An 18,756-nucleotide genomic window follows, 5' to 3' on the forward strand; every position below is an offset into this window, starting at 1 on the left:
TTCAACCAATAAAACTAATTCAGAAGATGACTGGCTTAACCTTTCACATACCTTGACTAATAAAACTGCTTCATATCGCTGGCCTCATAACACTCTAACATGCTGTTTTATCTAATCATAATTTTTAATTTATTTATCCAATATGACAAACATGCTTCATATCTGTAGTTTAACCTGAACTCTTTCTGTAACAAAGAGTCAATGTGCACATGTTAAACTTAAATTTTATTATCATCACTGTAGAACAATAAATTTGACATGAAAACAGTTTATAATATCTTAACTGTATGAGGAAAGATATAAAAACTCTCCACCTTCACTTCTATGTTATAACACTTTACACAGTGAATTATTTTTAGATTTTATACCTTTCAAGTTGAACTTTAATCAATCTGATTTTTAATTTAGTCCCAAGTTACTCATTACATAAAGGTTAAGATTTCATACCATTCTTCACACACGGGTTACTAGTATCAAACTTTTCAAAATTATTTCTTTCAATTGTGCATGGAGCAATGTTAATGATGAATAGAATATCTGGATAATATATTGTAACATCACCTGCACAGCTACACAAACTTGTATGTTATCAGATATAACAATGATAATTCCACCTTAATTCCAGCATCCCATAGTTCCCTGCACAATTTCATTCTTTCTTCCACCATATTCTTCTGGGCCGAAGCAACAAAGAGTTCAGTCTCAGTGGTTCTCACCTTCTTAGATCCCGTCTAAACAAACAAGTCTCTTAATCATTAACAGATTCCATAACACTGATCATTGGATATAACTAACAAACCTGTATAAAACAATTATATTTTAATAACTAACATTACATACAAATCCAGGCCTGACTTATTTTACAACATCCATTAGTGTTTCTTTCAGTTTATTTACTACTACAGTTAGAGATTTCATAAAACATTTAATAAATCTATTTTCTGTTTCTTTTTTATTATTCTTTTGTGTTAAGAGACAAAAACTACACTATTTCTATACTAGTCAGCACTGTTGCTTATATTAATATACATATGTAAGCTGTATACCTCAAGCCAAAGCACAAAAGTTTAATCTCACCAATAAAGGATATATTATCAAGTAAATGGGCTTAAAAAACAACTAAGTTTTAGCTGCTGATGAATAAATAAATACAAAAAATTAAATGTTTAATTTCTAGTAAACAAAGAAAACAGACTTTCCTGCACAAGAGCTTCCATGATTGAAAATATTCGTTCTACTCCAATGCTCACTCCTACACAGGGTACATTCCTATGCTTAGAATCAAACATTCCAACTAGATTGTCATAGCGTCCTCCACCGGCAATGCTTCCTACACTGACAACCTCTCCATTGTCAGCACTTGTTGAACTACTACAACCTGAAATACGTTATTCTTGCCTTGAGAAAATATCTATATATCAACTGCAAAAAACAAATTGTTGTACAATATGACTGAGAACAGAGAACATCCAGCTCAGAATAGGAGAAGGAATTCTCAAAATCTTAAGTTTACTTTCATCATATCTATGCACAACACAGCAAACGTTTGGCAAAATGTACATGTCTGTTTTACAGAAAAAGTTAAATGTGTATATTAATTGCCAGTATCAAACTCTGACAGTTATAAATACAAAGAAATCCTGATATACACATGAATTGTTTTCTTGAGAGTCTCTGTATTTTGAATCTATTATTTACAAACTGTCACTAAATCACAGAGTAAAATGACATCAAGCACATAATATCATATGAAATGACACTCTGCTAAGTCTTGAAATGTACATTTTGACCCCACTTCTGGATACAGGGTCAATTTCAAGTCTGAACGTTTTAAACAATGAATCACAAACAAGAAGTGAAGAAAGGCAGGAAAACTAAAAAAATGGTAATCCAAGATCATCTAAGACCCCAATAGTCATGCTGACTATTCAAAACAAATACTTGATATATTCATGGACGAATCTTTTAATTTATTAAAAATACTTCACTGAAAAGTATATTTTTTTGTATGTGAGAGGCAATGTTAACTAAATTTTGAAAGATAGAAATATTAAAATGAGTACAAAGAGGCCATGTGGTTGGTCAGAATGACCAAGCCCATGTTGAAACTTAACTGTTTCAACTGATTTTAACTAATCAAAATTACTTTTCATGTTTGACAATCAACATTTGAAGAGACATGATGTATAAGCTAATTCTTAATTAAAAAATTTAAAACCTGATATTCTGTGAAATAAATACTTGTAATGTTTACTAATAATGAAAAATTTTGTAAAGATACTCTTACAGAGTTAAGTTATAATATGAAAACTATAACACTCATCAAATGGTTATGAGGTCATTCCCTGGGACCAAACCTGTAGAGTGAAATATTTAACTGTAAAGATCTATACAAACTGTTTCCAGGAAGTAAAGTTACACAATAAATCGTATGTAATGACACACCCATCCACCTCCTACATCAGTAACTGTTCTCTCAGTAAGTTGGATCAACCTCAAATTCTATAAACACACTACAAAGACCAACAACCCTGAGGCTTACAAATTTATATAACACCACAAAAACAATCACCTCAAAACTCAAATTTATATATACAAAGGCCAACAACCCAGAAACTCATAATTTAAATATACACTAAAGACCAACAACCCTGAAACTCGTACATTTATATATACACCACAAAGACCAACAACACAAAAAATGTGGGTTGATGAATATGCTAAAAACCAAAAGCCATTTAAAAATGTCCCATTTTGAGTATTGTACCCTAAGTAGGAGTTCCTGTATGAATGTAAACATAACAGTTCATTAACTTCAAAGTTATATTACTTATTATAAAAATTAATTTTTATCTGGTTCATTATAGAACGTTTCTCTTTACCTTTCAAGATAGCCTCATATATGATTCCAGTATAATAGTCCAGTCCTCGAGCAAGACTCAGGTCAAACAGAATCTACAAGTAGATAATAAATAAACCTTACTTAAAATATCATATACCAAAGTAATTATTAAAAGTATCAGAGAGAACCTACACCAAGAGAACCAAAATAATTTAAATGCTAGACAGAACTTAAACTTAGAGAAATAAAGTAATAATTTAAAATATTAGACAAACCTAGACCCAGAGAACTTAATTTAAAACATCACACAATCTACAAATAGAGAGTCAAAGTGATTGCTTAACCCTTTCACGACAGACTCAGTATAAAATACACAAGTTCATATACATGTTAAGTATTTATAAGGATGTGTATTGTAGTAGAAAACATCTGCAACACAGATCTTGTCTGTAGGTGTTTATTAATCAGATTGAATATCAGCAAGTTGTCACCTCAGGTCCCCCACAAGCACAGTTTAGTGTAACAGTTCTTCTACAGTTAATAAAAAAAAACCAAAAAACTTGAATATTATGAACAATGAAATGCCAATGAAAGCCTCTGCATTTCTGGTACTTACTATTAAAGGCAACATTTAGAAAGTATAAAAGAATATTCACTTTGATGTAACTTAAGTAATACAGCAGAAAGCTCTTTTTACAAGTTACAAAGACTAACTACAGAAAACCTGTTTATTTTACCTTGACTTAGATCTCCTTCTAGGTAGTGTGTTTGAGAGAAACTTCTGTTATTACTTTATACTAATTACTATAAAATAGGACTAAGTCAAAATGTTAGTAAATTGAAATAAATGTCGAGTGACTTTTAACTTGTAAAAAGTACTCATTTTTTCAACCAGTAGTAGAAAGATTACCTTATCTGATATTCCATAGAGATCACAGTATCTAAAGAAAAGTTTCATAGCCTCTAGACCTTCTTTTGCTCGCTTATTTTGTGCCAGCTGTCCACCAAGGAGTTCGTCAATTAGATTAGATCCACCTAACAGAAACAAATCTTTTAATTTCAGAAAACACAAAGTAATACAATATTTTAGTATTTGCAAACCTACTTAAAACTTTGTGAAAAATACGTCTTCAAGTCTTACTAATATAAATAATTACATAAAAATCTCAAATTATTTATTCAGCTATCTGTTACAATTTATTACAATCATACTTACTGTATAAAATAAAAATACCTCTTCCAACACTAAACAAAAGTCTGAACACTTCCAGTTATTAACCTCCTGTTAAGTAGATATGATATACAATGGCTGAAGACTAACAGTATGAAAATCAAAGTTCTTAGTTATACACATACAGAAAATCCTCACTTTCAGAATATCTAATAAGTGGTTCTAAATTCATCACTAGATTATCTTCAGTCTCATTTCTAAGTGAAAGAATGTTGTGTAAGCACACAATTTCCAACTATCCATTCTTAGACAAATAACATTTTTATGACAAGAAAAGAAGAAAGTGAACTTATTTCAAATACAAGTTTTAAACTTTATTTACCATTGCATTTGACATATTCATTGATATTATCTGCAACTTCTGGTGCTAGTCCCTTCTCTTGGACCATTTCTGACCTGACTTCATTCCAAGGGCTCTTTCAAAAATAAACAAAAATATCACCAGTTTTACTCAAAGTTTTATCAACTTTAAAGTATGAGTGTTTTTTTTTTTCACTTATTTGAAAATCTGAAGAAAAACGTACTTTCAGAAACTTATTTGCTTCAGTAACCGAATTTATGAAAAATATTCCACAAAATCTGTTCCCCTTTTAAACAAATATGAAAATAAAAATTGGAAGTTTAGATCTCTGACTCTCAGAGACAAGTTTGTTTTCTTACACAAGGAAAAGCAAACTGATCCTTCTCAAAACATTTTGGAAATCTGAAGATTTTGTTTTCAAGTAATAACTTTGCATGAAAAAGCTAAATACTCTTAAAACTAACATTTTGAAAGTACTTCCAGACCATGTTTATAGACAAACTATGAAATAAACATTTAAATGCTTCATTTACTGAAGGGTAACAGAACCCCCTTCAGTTCTGGTGTCTTATATTCCAAGTGAAAATCAATCCCTACAAACCTTGTCCAGTTTATCTACAGAGGAACAGATGGTTCTGAACATTTCAGATGGAACTCCACAAACTTCAAATAATCCATCAAGAATCTGCCTGTGGTTAACCTGTTGAAAGTCAACTCAACATTAAAGACGCTAATTTGTTTTTACAACTTAAGCAGAACTTACCTAAACCTGCTATATAAACTATAAATAAACGTTTTGACATGAAATATGCATCTAGTTACCTTTCTTTTAGTTACATTCCAGTACTGTATTGAACTTAAAAACTGTGTTTGATTTGAAAGATATGGAACTACTTTTTGACAGCTGTGACGCGTATTCTGCATGTCTTTGTTCACCTGTTACACGTTTACATTTTTCTATTTGTTTTTAATACAAACTACAAAATGTGATACTTCCACCCATGTTTATAAAACCATATTTATCCTTATGTTCTTAATGCATCAAATTTGGATAAGCATCTTAGAACTTGTAAATCAGAACTCCGTCAACTAATATAATACCTGTTATACAGGAACCTGTACTGCCAACTAGTTACCTTCCACCTGGATGGCAGTTTAACCCTTTTGCCCTGGTAGGTTAAAATGCATATGTACAAATATTAATTAAAAATACTTCATTAAAAAAATCTGATTTTGTGTTTAAAAGCCTTGTATTATTTAGTAAAAGTCTACCAAATTTTGTGAAGATACACTTACATTTGATATATTAGAAGTTACTGGTACGTAAACTGTAACAAGTACTAATGGTTACGAGTCAGGTTCGATGGGCCTAGGCAGTGTCCATATATTTATTAAAAAGGTAACAGATGTCGTCTTCCCATTAGTTAGCACTTCAAAAATACAAGAACAAAACCAAAAGTAGGTGCCAGTAAATGACCCAGCTCTGTTGTCAAGAAGCACAGTTGTCTTAAAAGCTTTTGGAGTTGAAGAAAAATTGTATATCATCGACTATTCAGGTAACATAAAGAAAATCTATACTTCTCATCATTTGATTGGTTCAAGGTGAATTGGTATTCATAAATGCCTTGAGATTTGACTAAGAAATCAAAGCCATAGTTCCCTAGTCCAATCATGTCATAAATGTATCTGAGTCAGAAATCAAGGTTAGTACCTTAACACCACATGTCAAGTACCATTGTTTCAAAAACAACTATTACAGCATGAATAACAGCTTTCAATTACTGATTGTGTCTATTGTCCATCTGTGCATGTCCAAGTAGGTGATACAAATTCAGACACTGTACTGATGACATCATTGTCCAATAGAAAGATGTATCATCTGACAGTATTGTGTTCATCATCAAGACAACAGGTCCTTTGTATATTGTAACAAAGAGTGCAAAAATGTATCTTAGCAACAGTTCTAAAATCATATCCATACATCATGACAAGCTTTCACAGGAAAATGTTAAGTGTTCAGTTAAAGAAAAACAACCAAAGTTGGTGTTATAAAAGATACATAATTCCTAGCATTAAGATACTGTGAATATTAATGAACAATAGCAACAATGATAAAGAATGAAAATGTTAAGACCAAATGAAAATGCTGAGTTTAATCTCCATGAGATTTCTGTATCAGATCTACAATACACTTGCCACAATTATCATCTCATCAGCTTTTCAAAAGAATCCTTAAACATCCATTAAATCAAAGTATTCTAGGGATATATTTTAAGTTGTTTTCTATTTTAATCAGACTATACTGTAAAAGCTATAACTGGTAATAAAATTCTCAGTATGTCCTTTATTTCCTCACGAAGAAGAAGAGATCCAGGACCTGGTTGTGGTATACTCTATCAATGCTGATATGTGTGCCTTTATGTATTTTCTTTTGTTTAATGTAATTTTCAATTAAGGTGCTTGCAGGGTTTGGAAGAAATATTGTTTCACACGACACAATACCTTCTCATCTTTTGTTTTTTACAATATCAACAAGGATTTATATTTCCTAAACATTACATAAATGTACATTTTTAAACCTTTCAACAGCCAGAACCATTTCTTAGCTTGAGAGTTAAAATAACTTTGAATTGCATCTAAATTTATCTGTTATTTTATGTTAATTAAAGATAATAACAAATATCAAACCTTGATAATAAAGTCTCCAAGATTCAGATCTGATAAAATTTCAACTACAATCTTCACACACTCAGAATCAGGTAACATTAAGTCATATTGCCCAGCTATGTCAAAATCCTGAAATAAAAACATTTACTACACTAACTCATGTGGTAAAGATTTAAGATATTCCAAAATTTTAAATAAAAGTACTTCAGGATAGGACATTTTGTTTAATTACTGCTAACATACTAACTTTGTAACTACTTTAACACACCATTACAAAAGTTACTACATGTAATCTTAAAATAAACACAAGTGAACATAGTTTAGGTTTAAGATTTTATTCATTCTATAGAAACAAAATCTGGTTTGATGATGTTGGGCATTTTCTTAAGTTGTTTGCCTGAAGTTAAAACTACTTTGGACTACTAAAAATGCACACTGTGAAGTGAAAGAAAACCATAATGAAATTGCAAATAATTTGGTTTGATTTGTCTGTGTATTCAAACAAAGTTAGTTAACCATGAGCTAGCTGCATGAGACTTCATTTCAAACTTAAAGGATAAAAAGAAGGAAATTAGGCAAGAGCACTCTCCATTACCTACTGGATTAATGTAAAATGAACAGTGGGATTTCACTACCACTCTTATAGCACACTAAATTACCCATCACACAAAAGAAAAGAAAATCAATCTAACAACACTACAAAAGACTTGAAACTCAGAATTAACAATTAAACAAATGAAAAATTTTATCAAATAATTTTAAAAGATTTACTAACATTATAAAAGTGACTTGTTTTCACAAAAACAAAACAAACTCCTTTAAATAAAATGATCAGAAACCTTTCCTTGTCAAAATTCACCAGCGCAGATTAAACAAACAGAACTTTCTATTCAATAAATATTCCAATTTTACACTAAGCAAAGGAATTAATTTCATCATAACCCCCTATAAATAACCTACCCTTGATATACAAATACACTTTGATGATCTAAATAGAAAAATAATTCTGAAACAATCATATGCAAGAAAAAAAAGAAACAAAAAAACTAAACTTCCAAATGGAAGCCCAAATAGATCAAATCCTAGCAAATAAAACAGTACAATATTATAACTTTTAATGTTCTAAACATATCTTTCTCAAAAATTGCCTTTTGTTATGACTGAATCCATATCCTCAGGAAAATCTCTAATAAAAATACTTAAAAAGAAAACTGATTTTCATCTTAAGATTAAAATTTAATTGACACAACCTCTACAAATCTCCTGAATGAAGATTGATGTTTTTTTCAGCAAAAATTTATACTTTGTGTAATTTTCTCTATCCCAACACCATATATGATTGATTTGACTGACCTTGTATGCATCACGAAATAAATCTCATTTACCCATTTTTTTCATTCTATCATAGCCTGCAGACAGTGAGAGAGAATTATAATTGTTTACACTACATAGCTTAAAGCTCGTAGCAGTTCATATCCATCTATACTTAGTTTATTTGTTCTCTGAACTGTTTTTAACTCATAACACCAAAATACAAGACATAAAACACACTGTGAAAAGGTTGCTAGGTTACAGTATTGAATGACAATGTATAAGCTGCTTGTGAGCATATCTTATGGAGAAGTTTATCTTTTTCATTATCTTACCTAATCTAACCTAACAAGTTTCTAATTTTTACAGTTGAATTACTTCTGTGACAATAAATAAGAAAACTACATTATGAAAAAAAAATTCAGTACTGAAATTCAGCCTCTTGTTTTCATGCCTGCCAGCCAATAAACTTCAAACCTGTACTTTGTAACAACGTTTGAGTGTATTAAATAATAATTCCAAATATACTTTTTAGGACATATAGTAATATTATGCACAAAACAATGTGCTATATATGTATTGCAATCCAACTGGTTTTCTAAAAAAAAAAGGAGATAAGTGCCTTAAAATAATTCCCTTAGAAGCTCGATCTGAAATCTGCAATAGCAACTTTTAACCTGCAGGCGGAATATCTAAAAATTTCTTCTGAACACGTGGTTGCATTATACTACATTCAGTAATATCAAAACTTTATCCTTCTGTGAGTTATGACACATCAGAGAGAATTATTGGCAATATGTATGGATATGACATATGAGTGAAGCAAGTGGATTTGATTTTCTGGTCATACTTTCATAAACAAAGATTGAAGACTATTGCAATTAGATTATGCCTGAGAAATTACATTAAACTGAGGATATCACAGAGAGTGATAAATTTAAAATGAGCATGTCAGAGAGAACAAATGTCACATCACACAAGAAAGAAGAAATTGTGAATTTGAATATTTCCTCTTGAAATTAAAATGTTTTTATTAACTATTATTTCATGATTATCTTGATAATAAAGTAGTTAAAATAGATTGTGACATGCATTTTAACTCACAAGACTAACAATTTATTTACAATTATGATATGAAACTAATACAGACACAAGATAAACTGAAGAAGCTATACTGAACAAATGTTTACTTTTAACATCCTGGAATTACTCTCCATTTCTATTAATATTACATATTCAAGAAATTATTTGAAATGCATTTCATTATACTTAAAATAATTTCTTCCACCTACATTATATATTTACAATTCAACACTTGCACTGCTGAGAATAGTCCATCCACTTTTTGATACAATTATTGCCTGCTCACACGGACTGAAATGCCAGTTTTAATCGCTTTAAAAACACTTCCATTTTAAAAGTATTAAAAATATCAATTTGTTGGTCAAACTTTTCTTGACCATATCCTACCATATTTCTTTGTGCTGGACAATGCTCCATTTGGTCATGTTGAAACAAAATGACCAAACAAGCATACATGATTTACAGTATTCTATACCAATGTGACAAAATATACAACCAGAATAATCAACCTTAGGATAAAAACAGATGCTGATATAACCAAGCTCCTGTAATACTCCCTTCATAAAATTAACAATGTCTACAATATTCTTTTACAATAGTGTTATAACTTACACATTGATAGAATTCTCTGTAACGACCTCGAGCTATAGAAGGATTATCTCTCCTGTAAACCTTTCCAATGTGATATCTTTTTAAGTTAGTAACTTTGTTCATAGCTAAGTAACGTGCAAATGGAACCGTAAGATCATATCGAAGTGACAGAATCTCTCCTCCCTGGTCAGCTAAGTCATATATCAGCTTGCTGTCTTCTCCATATTTACCAGTTAATGTTTCCTGTTAATACAAAGTTTAGTTTTCTATAAAATTGTCAATTTCAATAATTCATCTAATAATTTAAATTAACAAACTTAGAGTAAAAAACTGAGAGTAAAAACAGAAAACATTTTTTTTATATGTAAATATTCTGAAAGCTGAAAATCCATCAACTTGAAAACTGCCAGAAAACATTCTAGCTTTAAAACAACAAAACCACCAGGTTTAAAACTAGTAAAATAAATTCTAACTTTACATTTTAAAAATCACCAGGTTAAAATAGAGAACACATTCTGATTATAAGACTCAAATAACAGGATAAAAAAAAATTTACAAATATATATATATTGTAACTTCAAGGCAATACTTTACACAAAAAATGACAAGTTTAATACGTGTAAAAAGAGTACTAAATCTTGTTACAAATGTGTGACTTTGCCAAAAAAGAAAAATATCTTTTTCTTTAGAATGATGATCTTTTCACTTTTTGTACAAGTATCAAAACTAACCTTTAGTTCAAAAACAGGTGTGTCAATAGTTTCTGCTCCATGTCTCTTGAAACAAGATACAATCGTATTAAACATGTGTTCTCTGATACTCATCTGCTGGGGACCATAGTCCTTTGTTCCCTGAGGTTAAAACACTAAAGATTAACTTCATTAATTATTAGCATTGTTTAATTTTATGTTTCAAGTTATTAGTTACCTAAGGATAAAAATAACTACAAAGATGTCTCATAAGAAATCAAAACAGAAATATTTGTAAACAACTAATGACAAATATATGTTAAAACTACAAGGACATCTCAGAAGAAGAAAGGCAACACAGAGGAATCTGTAAACATCATAAAAAATGGTCTGCTTTACAACTTAAGTTATTAACGTAAAGTGTGCAACAACAAAGAACTAGATCAAAATGTCTCTGCAAACATACAATTAAGTATAAAAGTCTGGAAAATATAAATACATTGTAGACTACGTAGGAAGCAATAACAATACCTTGACAAAGAATCATCCACTCAAATACCCAGTGTCTTTTCTGGACACATTTTCTCTAGCTTTTGGTGCCAATACCTTAGTCAGCAAATCTTTAAGAAATTATGAACTTTATACTGCACTAATAGCTACTTCAACTTTTTCAGGATACTTACAACTTTATACAGTAGTTTTAGGCATCATTTATGTATTAAGTTCTAAAGATATTTGCACATGCAGCCTTAAGCTCTATAGGTATTCCCACAAGAAGCCTTAAGTTCTATAGCTGTTTCTTAAATTTTTACCTTTGGAGTTTTTAATGTGAATTTTTGTGGTCCTCCCTCCTCACCTAACATAGCTTTCATCTCTAAAAGCTTAGCTACTTCTCTGTCAATCTGAAAAACAAGAAATCTAATAATTAACAGAAAAGGATATATGTGTTTGGTAAAACAAGGTATCATGACAAGGCTTGTTGGTTACTGAGTTTATAACCATTAATAAATATCCATAACTAATTTTTCTACTTTAACACTATTTTTATGTTATTAATGTTAAAGTGAGCTCAAAACAATACAAGTTATTCAACTGATATGTTTCTATAAAAATATTTTATAACCTGAATGTTTATATAAAAATCATTTTATATTTTAGGGAACAGTATTTACAAATTACATTTAATAGTTTATACAAATTCAAAATCATTTGCTGAAAAACTCCAAGCCTAACACAATTACTTATTTTCAAAACCAGTAATTAAATTCAAAGCAAGTTGTCTACATACATCAAAAATACAACCAACTACAACTCATTCCACAAACCACTTAGTACATTGGAAAAAAAACTGTCTAAACTGGAGCCCAACCTTTATTTCATATGTTAAGCTTATGTTGTCTTATAATCTTCAAAATACAGCACACCCTTTCACTATCCTGGATAATCTTTTAAACTACTTTTTACCCAAAACTTCTAAAGTTATTATACTAGATATTATAATATCTTTTTCCAACAAGTCAATATCCATCCTTAGATAATGAAACCAAAACTGTATACACTGTTCCAAATGAGGCCTAGCTAGTGATTTGTGGAAGACAATTATTCCTAAACTTCTGTTGTGGTTAGCACTAGCAACAGAGCAATGCTTTGATGGCTTATTCACATTAGCCTTATATGTATGTGTGTCCAGGTGTGTATTAAATGTAGTATTATATACTCGATGTCAGAGTTGTCAGCTATTCTTTTCACCCTACATAATGGATTTAGTGACATTTCATGGTATAGAAGTTCTAGGGGCTATGCAAATACAATGTGCAAACTGTACAACAGAGAAAAATATTCTCAATCTTTACCTGAACATCATGTTGTACTCGACTTCTCTGGGTACAAGTTACAGGTGATGTACTCAATTCACACATCTCTAGTACATATACTGTATTAAGATATCTGATTTTTTGTGTACAATATTTTTGTACCTTTTACTGAAAACTTGCTATATTTTGTGAAGATATACACAGTAATTTTAAAATTATAGTCAATGTTACTTCAATCAAATGAACCAAGTCTGAACATACTGGATTAACTCCTACAGTATTCCATTAGCAACTGTTCACTTCCTCTCCTAACCTACTATCCAACTAAATCTTTCCACAATCCAAGGTAAGGGATTTTCTTATATAATTTGTTGCATAACACCTTTTCACAAGCTTTAAGAAAATCTAGCTGTTCTATAATTTCCATAGCAACTCTTATCACCTCCTGTAAAAACAAACAACCCTGAGGCCATTCTCTACTGACCTGCCAGAAATGAAAGGGAAAGGCTCATTTATCTGATCATTCAGCACTCAGCTAGGTGCACCTGTTGCCCAAAAAACAAACTTTCAAAAATGTATAAATAAACTTTTAGTAGTTCTTCCATACAAACACTTGTATTTCAAATACAGGAAGGAATACTCAATAACTGTGGCACTTGAAATTATTTTTAGACAGGATTAGACTGACCTACAAGACCCTTTTCCTTTTTATTACAAATACTTTTTTTGTGCCAAGAATACCAAGTGTGAGATGTGTATACCAGATTCAATTTATTACTCATCAAGATCTCTACCAGCTTAACCTCCAATTGAAATTCTTTTAAGCAAGATTACAGTAAATTAATCTATGAGACCATGGACAGAGTCAAATATGTAAATTGAAAGGGTTTGCCCTCCTGAGTCCAAAACTATAATTAAATCTCAAATCAGTCAAGAGATGATGGCATTATGAGCTAAAGGTTTGTACTTGAAAAAAACTGACTTGGAGCTGTATAACATTCCACTATGTCTCAGTCAAACATTTTAAATGTTATACATTTGTATTTCTAGTTATTTCAGTAAGTTCTGAATGAAACCATTAATGGCTGAACTTTTTTTCTCAGCATAATATGCCACTTACACATCCCAATAAGGAAGGTCAGTAAGATTTTAAATAAAATGTAACCAATATAAGCCTTGTAACTAATTTCAGTCTTGTTTGTCAATGTTTTGTACACTGCCTATAGTGACTAAACATCTTATAAACGTTTTCTTTTTTGAATATTTATAAGCCAATAGTTTTCAGTTCAGCAGACTGATGTAGAGAATATAACCAATTGGAAAAAGCTCAACTTTATATGTTCATGAACAAGTTCTACCAAAATTAGTGTCAATTTGTTTCAAAGTTTACTTTATCATCCTATATTTTATTTAAATTATAATAATGCAGTATGATAAGTGCCTTTGTAGAACAAGATAAAGGTTAAGAAAATTAACAAAAATATTAGTAAAAAATGTATATAAAACTGAATACAACATATATTTGCAACTTAGTAGGAAGACAAAAAAAAATCACTTACTGAAATTATATTAAAGGTTTGCATTTTAATCACTTCTTTAAAATAAAACTTCCAAAATATTTTGGAATTCCTAAAGCAAAAAATGCATAATCACATATATAAATAATTTTATGATGTTAGAAAAACATTTAGGTTTAAGAAGTCATTAAAACAAAACCCAACAAACACTCAATGCTTTTGAAAGCTTGACATTTATTCTTCATGGACATGTGATAATAAAAATACTTCACTTTACATAATCTAGGTGATGTAGAGAAAGTTTACCAGTTTTTAAATACTTTTTTCTTTTTTTTTTGAGATGTGTGAAACAAACCATGCAACAAGCGCACTGGATCAACTTAAAGACAATTTAACTATTCTTCTGGTCCTGCTGTTTTACCTACCACTAAGTTCTCACTTTTTATAGTTACCACTACCAGATTAGTATATATATATAATTCAGATAAATTCCAATATTCCCATGAGATGCTCAGGGTTACAATCACTGCTACTACAGTATTTATTTAATACTTTCATTTCACAAGAATAATACTAATCAATGAGTGAGATACCTTCACAAAATGGTTAATATATATAGCTGCCAAGTTGCAAAAATGTATAATATTTAAGACTTTGGTTTAGCAAGTAGTAGAGTAGGAAATAATATTTTTGCTTGGTCAGTACTTACATAATCGATAACATTCTACATTTCACATGACTGAAATCATATTCACCTACAGTTCTGCATGTTGTAGGCCAATCATATGATATTTTGTGGCAGACCTTTAAGCACAAAGTTGAAAAAGAACTACACTGTTGAAACACACAACATTGTATAAATTTATGAATTCTGTATGCAATGGAAACAAGTAAAATTAACTTTATCCCACATGATAATACCTTATTTTTTTATCTTATTTATATTTCATCATTTTATGTTTATCTTATTCTTATTTTAACTTGGGAGAGCAGTCACCTTCCCACAACTGTCTGCAGCCAGTGAAGGGTGATACAGATGTGGGACATTGTGGGCAGCTTGAACACCTGCATCTTGCTCTCCTAATTTCTATTCTTATGTGGGACTAGTAAGTTGAAGGTTATGACTGTATCCTCACTGCAATGTGCATCCTACTTCTTCAGTCAACTCCAAAACTTAGGATACATTTTATAATCCCACGTTGTAGCTCATACCCTAGGATCTTTTTTTTAAATATGCAGTGTATTTTATTTAATTTTAATATGTTTTGTCTATGGCTTAAAAATTTATGGTTATAATATATATGTACTACATTGCCAGTAGTTTCAAATAATATGCCTAAGCACTTCGCGGAACAAGAGAAACAATGGAAACCAGAAAGAACATGCAACTATTTGAAAAAATATAACACTGTAAACAGGTGAAGTGACTCATTAATTGTCAATTTCTGTCTGAACTTCTGTCCTCAGTAAATACAAGCATATTTTTACATTCAGAGTAAATGAGGTAAGGGTTAAACTTTCACAGTAATTTACCATTTACTGTGCCAGTCTTTGTTCAAATTATGGATTGGGTAAAATTTTCTTTACTTAAAGAATGTACTGCTATCTGTCATTCTCCATAATAATTCAAACTTTCTTCCTAGAAACAGTATTTTTGTTTTTGCAAGACTATGCATGTTTGTTAACAGCAGAACCAGTACCACTTCATGTGCTGGTTCACTTACTTTCCTCTATGAAAAACTGTATAATAAAAAAACAAAGGCATAAAATAAGTTCTGTTTTTCAGATCTTATTGAAAATGTTACCCTGTCTTAGAGGTGATTATGATGAAAAAAACCTAGAAGTTAGCTAAACATTTACATTAAACATTTTGCTTCCATTCTTAGGTACATTGACTTGACCCAATACTTTTAAACCAAGTATTTTTCAATAACCTTACTCATTCCCAATCAATGGATGACTAAACACAGAAACTTAAATCCTTTAAGGAAAGAAGTGGAACAATTCTATTTTATTTATGAGGCTTGTGTAGGTTTACATTTTGTAATGCAAGTAAAATGCTACATATTCTTACAGCAAGCACAAGTTAAAATTGTTCAGATAAAAATATCAGCTGTCTCACAACCTTCAACCCCAGCATCCTTTAACCTGTTGACTACCAAGTATTTCAGCTGTTACAATACAACTCTAATGCTTTTTCATTTTGTAACTTTTTTTGCAATGCCATTTTGGATTGAAAGCGAAACAATTTGTGAGTAGGTCAAATGCATACATGGTGCTGACATCTAGCGTTGAAGTTAAGTATTACTGAGAACGAATTAACTCGCCTGTGGCACTGTGTTACCGATTGGCTTGGACGAGTTATCTCCTCTACGGCACTGAACAGGTTAAGGGTTCAATTCTCATTTTAATATACTTATTTAAAATAAAAAGTCCTAGTTATATTTAATGTTGTCACGCAACTGTTACCCCTTTATCATTTCCTAATTTCTTTTATTAATCAAACCCATAACTTTCATATGGTTCTGTAAATCTTCCATCATATCTGTCAGCCAATTGGATTTAATCTTTCTTTTCCAAAGTTGGCAAGTTGGGTGATTTACTTATCAACTGGCCACTTACTTTATGGTAAATCAAATAATTTAAAACATGCAATAAAACCATAAACAGTCATGTATTACCCAAAGGATTTTTTATTCATTTAAGGCTCCATATTACACCACCTCTTATAATGCTACTAAGAGACTTCAAAGTGATTTAGTGTACAATTTAAACAATAAGAAACTTTATTGTAAAAAGACTAGCATTTTTTGTTTTTACTTAACATATTTCACACATATTTTCCTATAATGTACATGTTTTATTGATTCCTGCTCTTCAACTGCTGAAACCACATAAATCAGTGATAATATACCAAAATATCACAATATCTTCCTGTTATATGCAGTCAACAGGTGGTATAATTTTTAAAGTTGCAATATAACTTTATAATAATGACATGTTATTAAAAAGAACAAACTTATTTGGCTTAATAACTGGTAATAGTATTTATTTATGACATACAGTGTAAAAATGACAATACCATATGCAACACTGGCCTTACTACTGCCAGAAAGCTGAAGACAAACTATTAACTGTTTTTTTCTTTAGTTTACTTTCACATAACTTACATTACTTAAATAAAATCATATCCGAAATATACAGTTAATATAAAAAAAAAAAAAATACTTAAACATTATTTGAGTGAAAAATTCAACAATTTATTTTGGCCACTAAAATCCTTAACTCTGTTCTTTTCCTCTTTTTTAAAGAATACGTCTACCCTGAATTAAAAGCAGTCGACTTCTAAAAATTTCCAAAATCTGTTCTATATTGTATATTAACTCCTTCTTCCAATCTATCAATAATAAATCTTGTACCATGGCTTTATGAAAATCAATAACTAAATATTTACAACACTTTATCTCAACACATAACAAAACATTAGAAATGAGTATGCAATGGCCACTTCACTGAATGTTCCCTCACTCCAACTCCTGCTATCATATCCTCATTAATTGTTAACTGTCATCCACTCAGAGTTATTGATTATTTGGTATATAAAACCATCTAAATCACTAGAAGAAACTTTCAAACTGCTACATAAATGCAATATTTAAAAGCAACATAGATATATATATTTATTGAACGCTTTAATCAGTACTGCTGATGAAGCTAATGACAGAATGCCTTACAAAACACAACTATGGGTTGCTTCAACAAACACTGTCACCGATTTCTTTCCCTTTCTATTATAAAAACGCGACACCATAAAACTTATAATAAGGTTCAAATATGAAAACAATGAAATTAAAAATATTAGACTAAAATTTAAGCTGCTGTGACCAATAAACTTTTATTTAAAAATAGTTAGGCCCAGCTCTCAGGACCTTCACAAATACCTTACGTAAATTCTACTTTTATAGCGTATATCATTCAGTTAAACAAAAAACCAATCCGAGTTAAACTTTACACATTTTACGAATATCAGTTCTACCCAATTGCAAGACTCCGCAGCATAACTATAGCCAATATTAAGTCAAATAAACTTGTAAAAATTTCGAAGTTCGATTCGTTCAAGAACCTTAAACACAAAGTTAATAATTGATCTTAAATTAACAACACCTTGTGAAATATAATTCGAATACCTAACATATAGACTAAAAAGTAGCCAATCTAATTACAAATAAAGAACTTTTTTGTTACACAATTAATTTAAACGTTCTATCTTATTTACTTTTTCTTTTTCGGCTTTCTGGGTTTTCATATTTCTAATAACATCTCCCTGCTGTTTAATAGATTCAAGCAACACAGCCCTATCACAGTCAGCCATCTTGACCATGTGGCGAATTACACTTAAAGTTACTCATGTTGAGTCATAATACGGCTCCACCTTCTTGCCAACTCCATTTAACCAATCACATTTTTACAGAGATATTCTACCGTCGCATAGCGCAAGATAATTGCTTTTTTAAAGAATATTAATAAAAGTTGTTTATCTGTTATGATTATAAACACAGGATTATTTTCTGCAAATATCTTTACTGTAATTTCATGTTCAAATGTGATATCAAAAGTGCCTTACCGATTGTTGAAATGAAAAAGATGTATTGCAAAAACTTATTTTATCTATTTTTTAACTATTACGTTTGTGAAAATAGTCTGCTTTTG

The 18,756-nt window shown here is 30.3% G+C and overlaps 1 protein-coding gene across 3 annotated transcripts in view; it reads right to left on the bottom strand.

Annotated features, from left to right (window-relative positions):
- LOC143239863 (histidine--tRNA ligase-like) overlaps nucleotides 1-18,480 on the bottom strand; it is a 57,773-nt gene extending 39,293 nt beyond the window's left edge. For 2 of the 3 annotated variants that reach the window (XM_076481448.1, XM_076481447.1), the window contains exons 1-11: nucleotides 18,323-18,480; nucleotides 11,528-11,617; nucleotides 10,758-10,877; nucleotides 10,048-10,269; nucleotides 7,063-7,170; nucleotides 4,976-5,074; nucleotides 4,396-4,489; nucleotides 3,753-3,877; nucleotides 2,883-2,955; nucleotides 1,200-1,378; nucleotides 615-731 (exon numbers count right to left, since the gene is read on the bottom strand). In XM_076481448.1, the coding sequence (XP_076337563.1) occupies nucleotides 615-731; nucleotides 1,200-1,378; nucleotides 2,883-2,955; nucleotides 3,753-3,877; nucleotides 4,396-4,489; nucleotides 4,976-5,074; nucleotides 7,063-7,170; nucleotides 10,048-10,269; nucleotides 10,758-10,877; nucleotides 11,528-11,617; nucleotides 18,323-18,427 (1,332 nt within the window). In that variant the 5' untranslated portion in view covers nucleotides 18,428-18,480. The remainder of the gene's footprint in view (nucleotides 1-614; nucleotides 732-1,199; nucleotides 1,379-2,882; nucleotides 2,956-3,752; nucleotides 3,878-4,395; nucleotides 4,490-4,975; nucleotides 5,075-7,062; nucleotides 7,171-10,047; nucleotides 10,270-10,757; nucleotides 10,878-11,527; nucleotides 11,618-18,322) is intronic. The other variant, XM_076481445.1, reaches the window with a different exon arrangement.
- Nucleotides 18,481-18,756: the final 276 nt, after the last annotated feature.

The sequence above is a fragment of the Tachypleus tridentatus genome, chromosome 13 (genome assembly GCF_004210375.1).
Source record: "Tachypleus tridentatus isolate NWPU-2018 chromosome 13, ASM421037v1, whole genome shotgun sequence".
Taxonomy (NCBI): domain Eukaryota; kingdom Metazoa; phylum Arthropoda; class Merostomata; order Xiphosura; family Limulidae; genus Tachypleus; species Tachypleus tridentatus.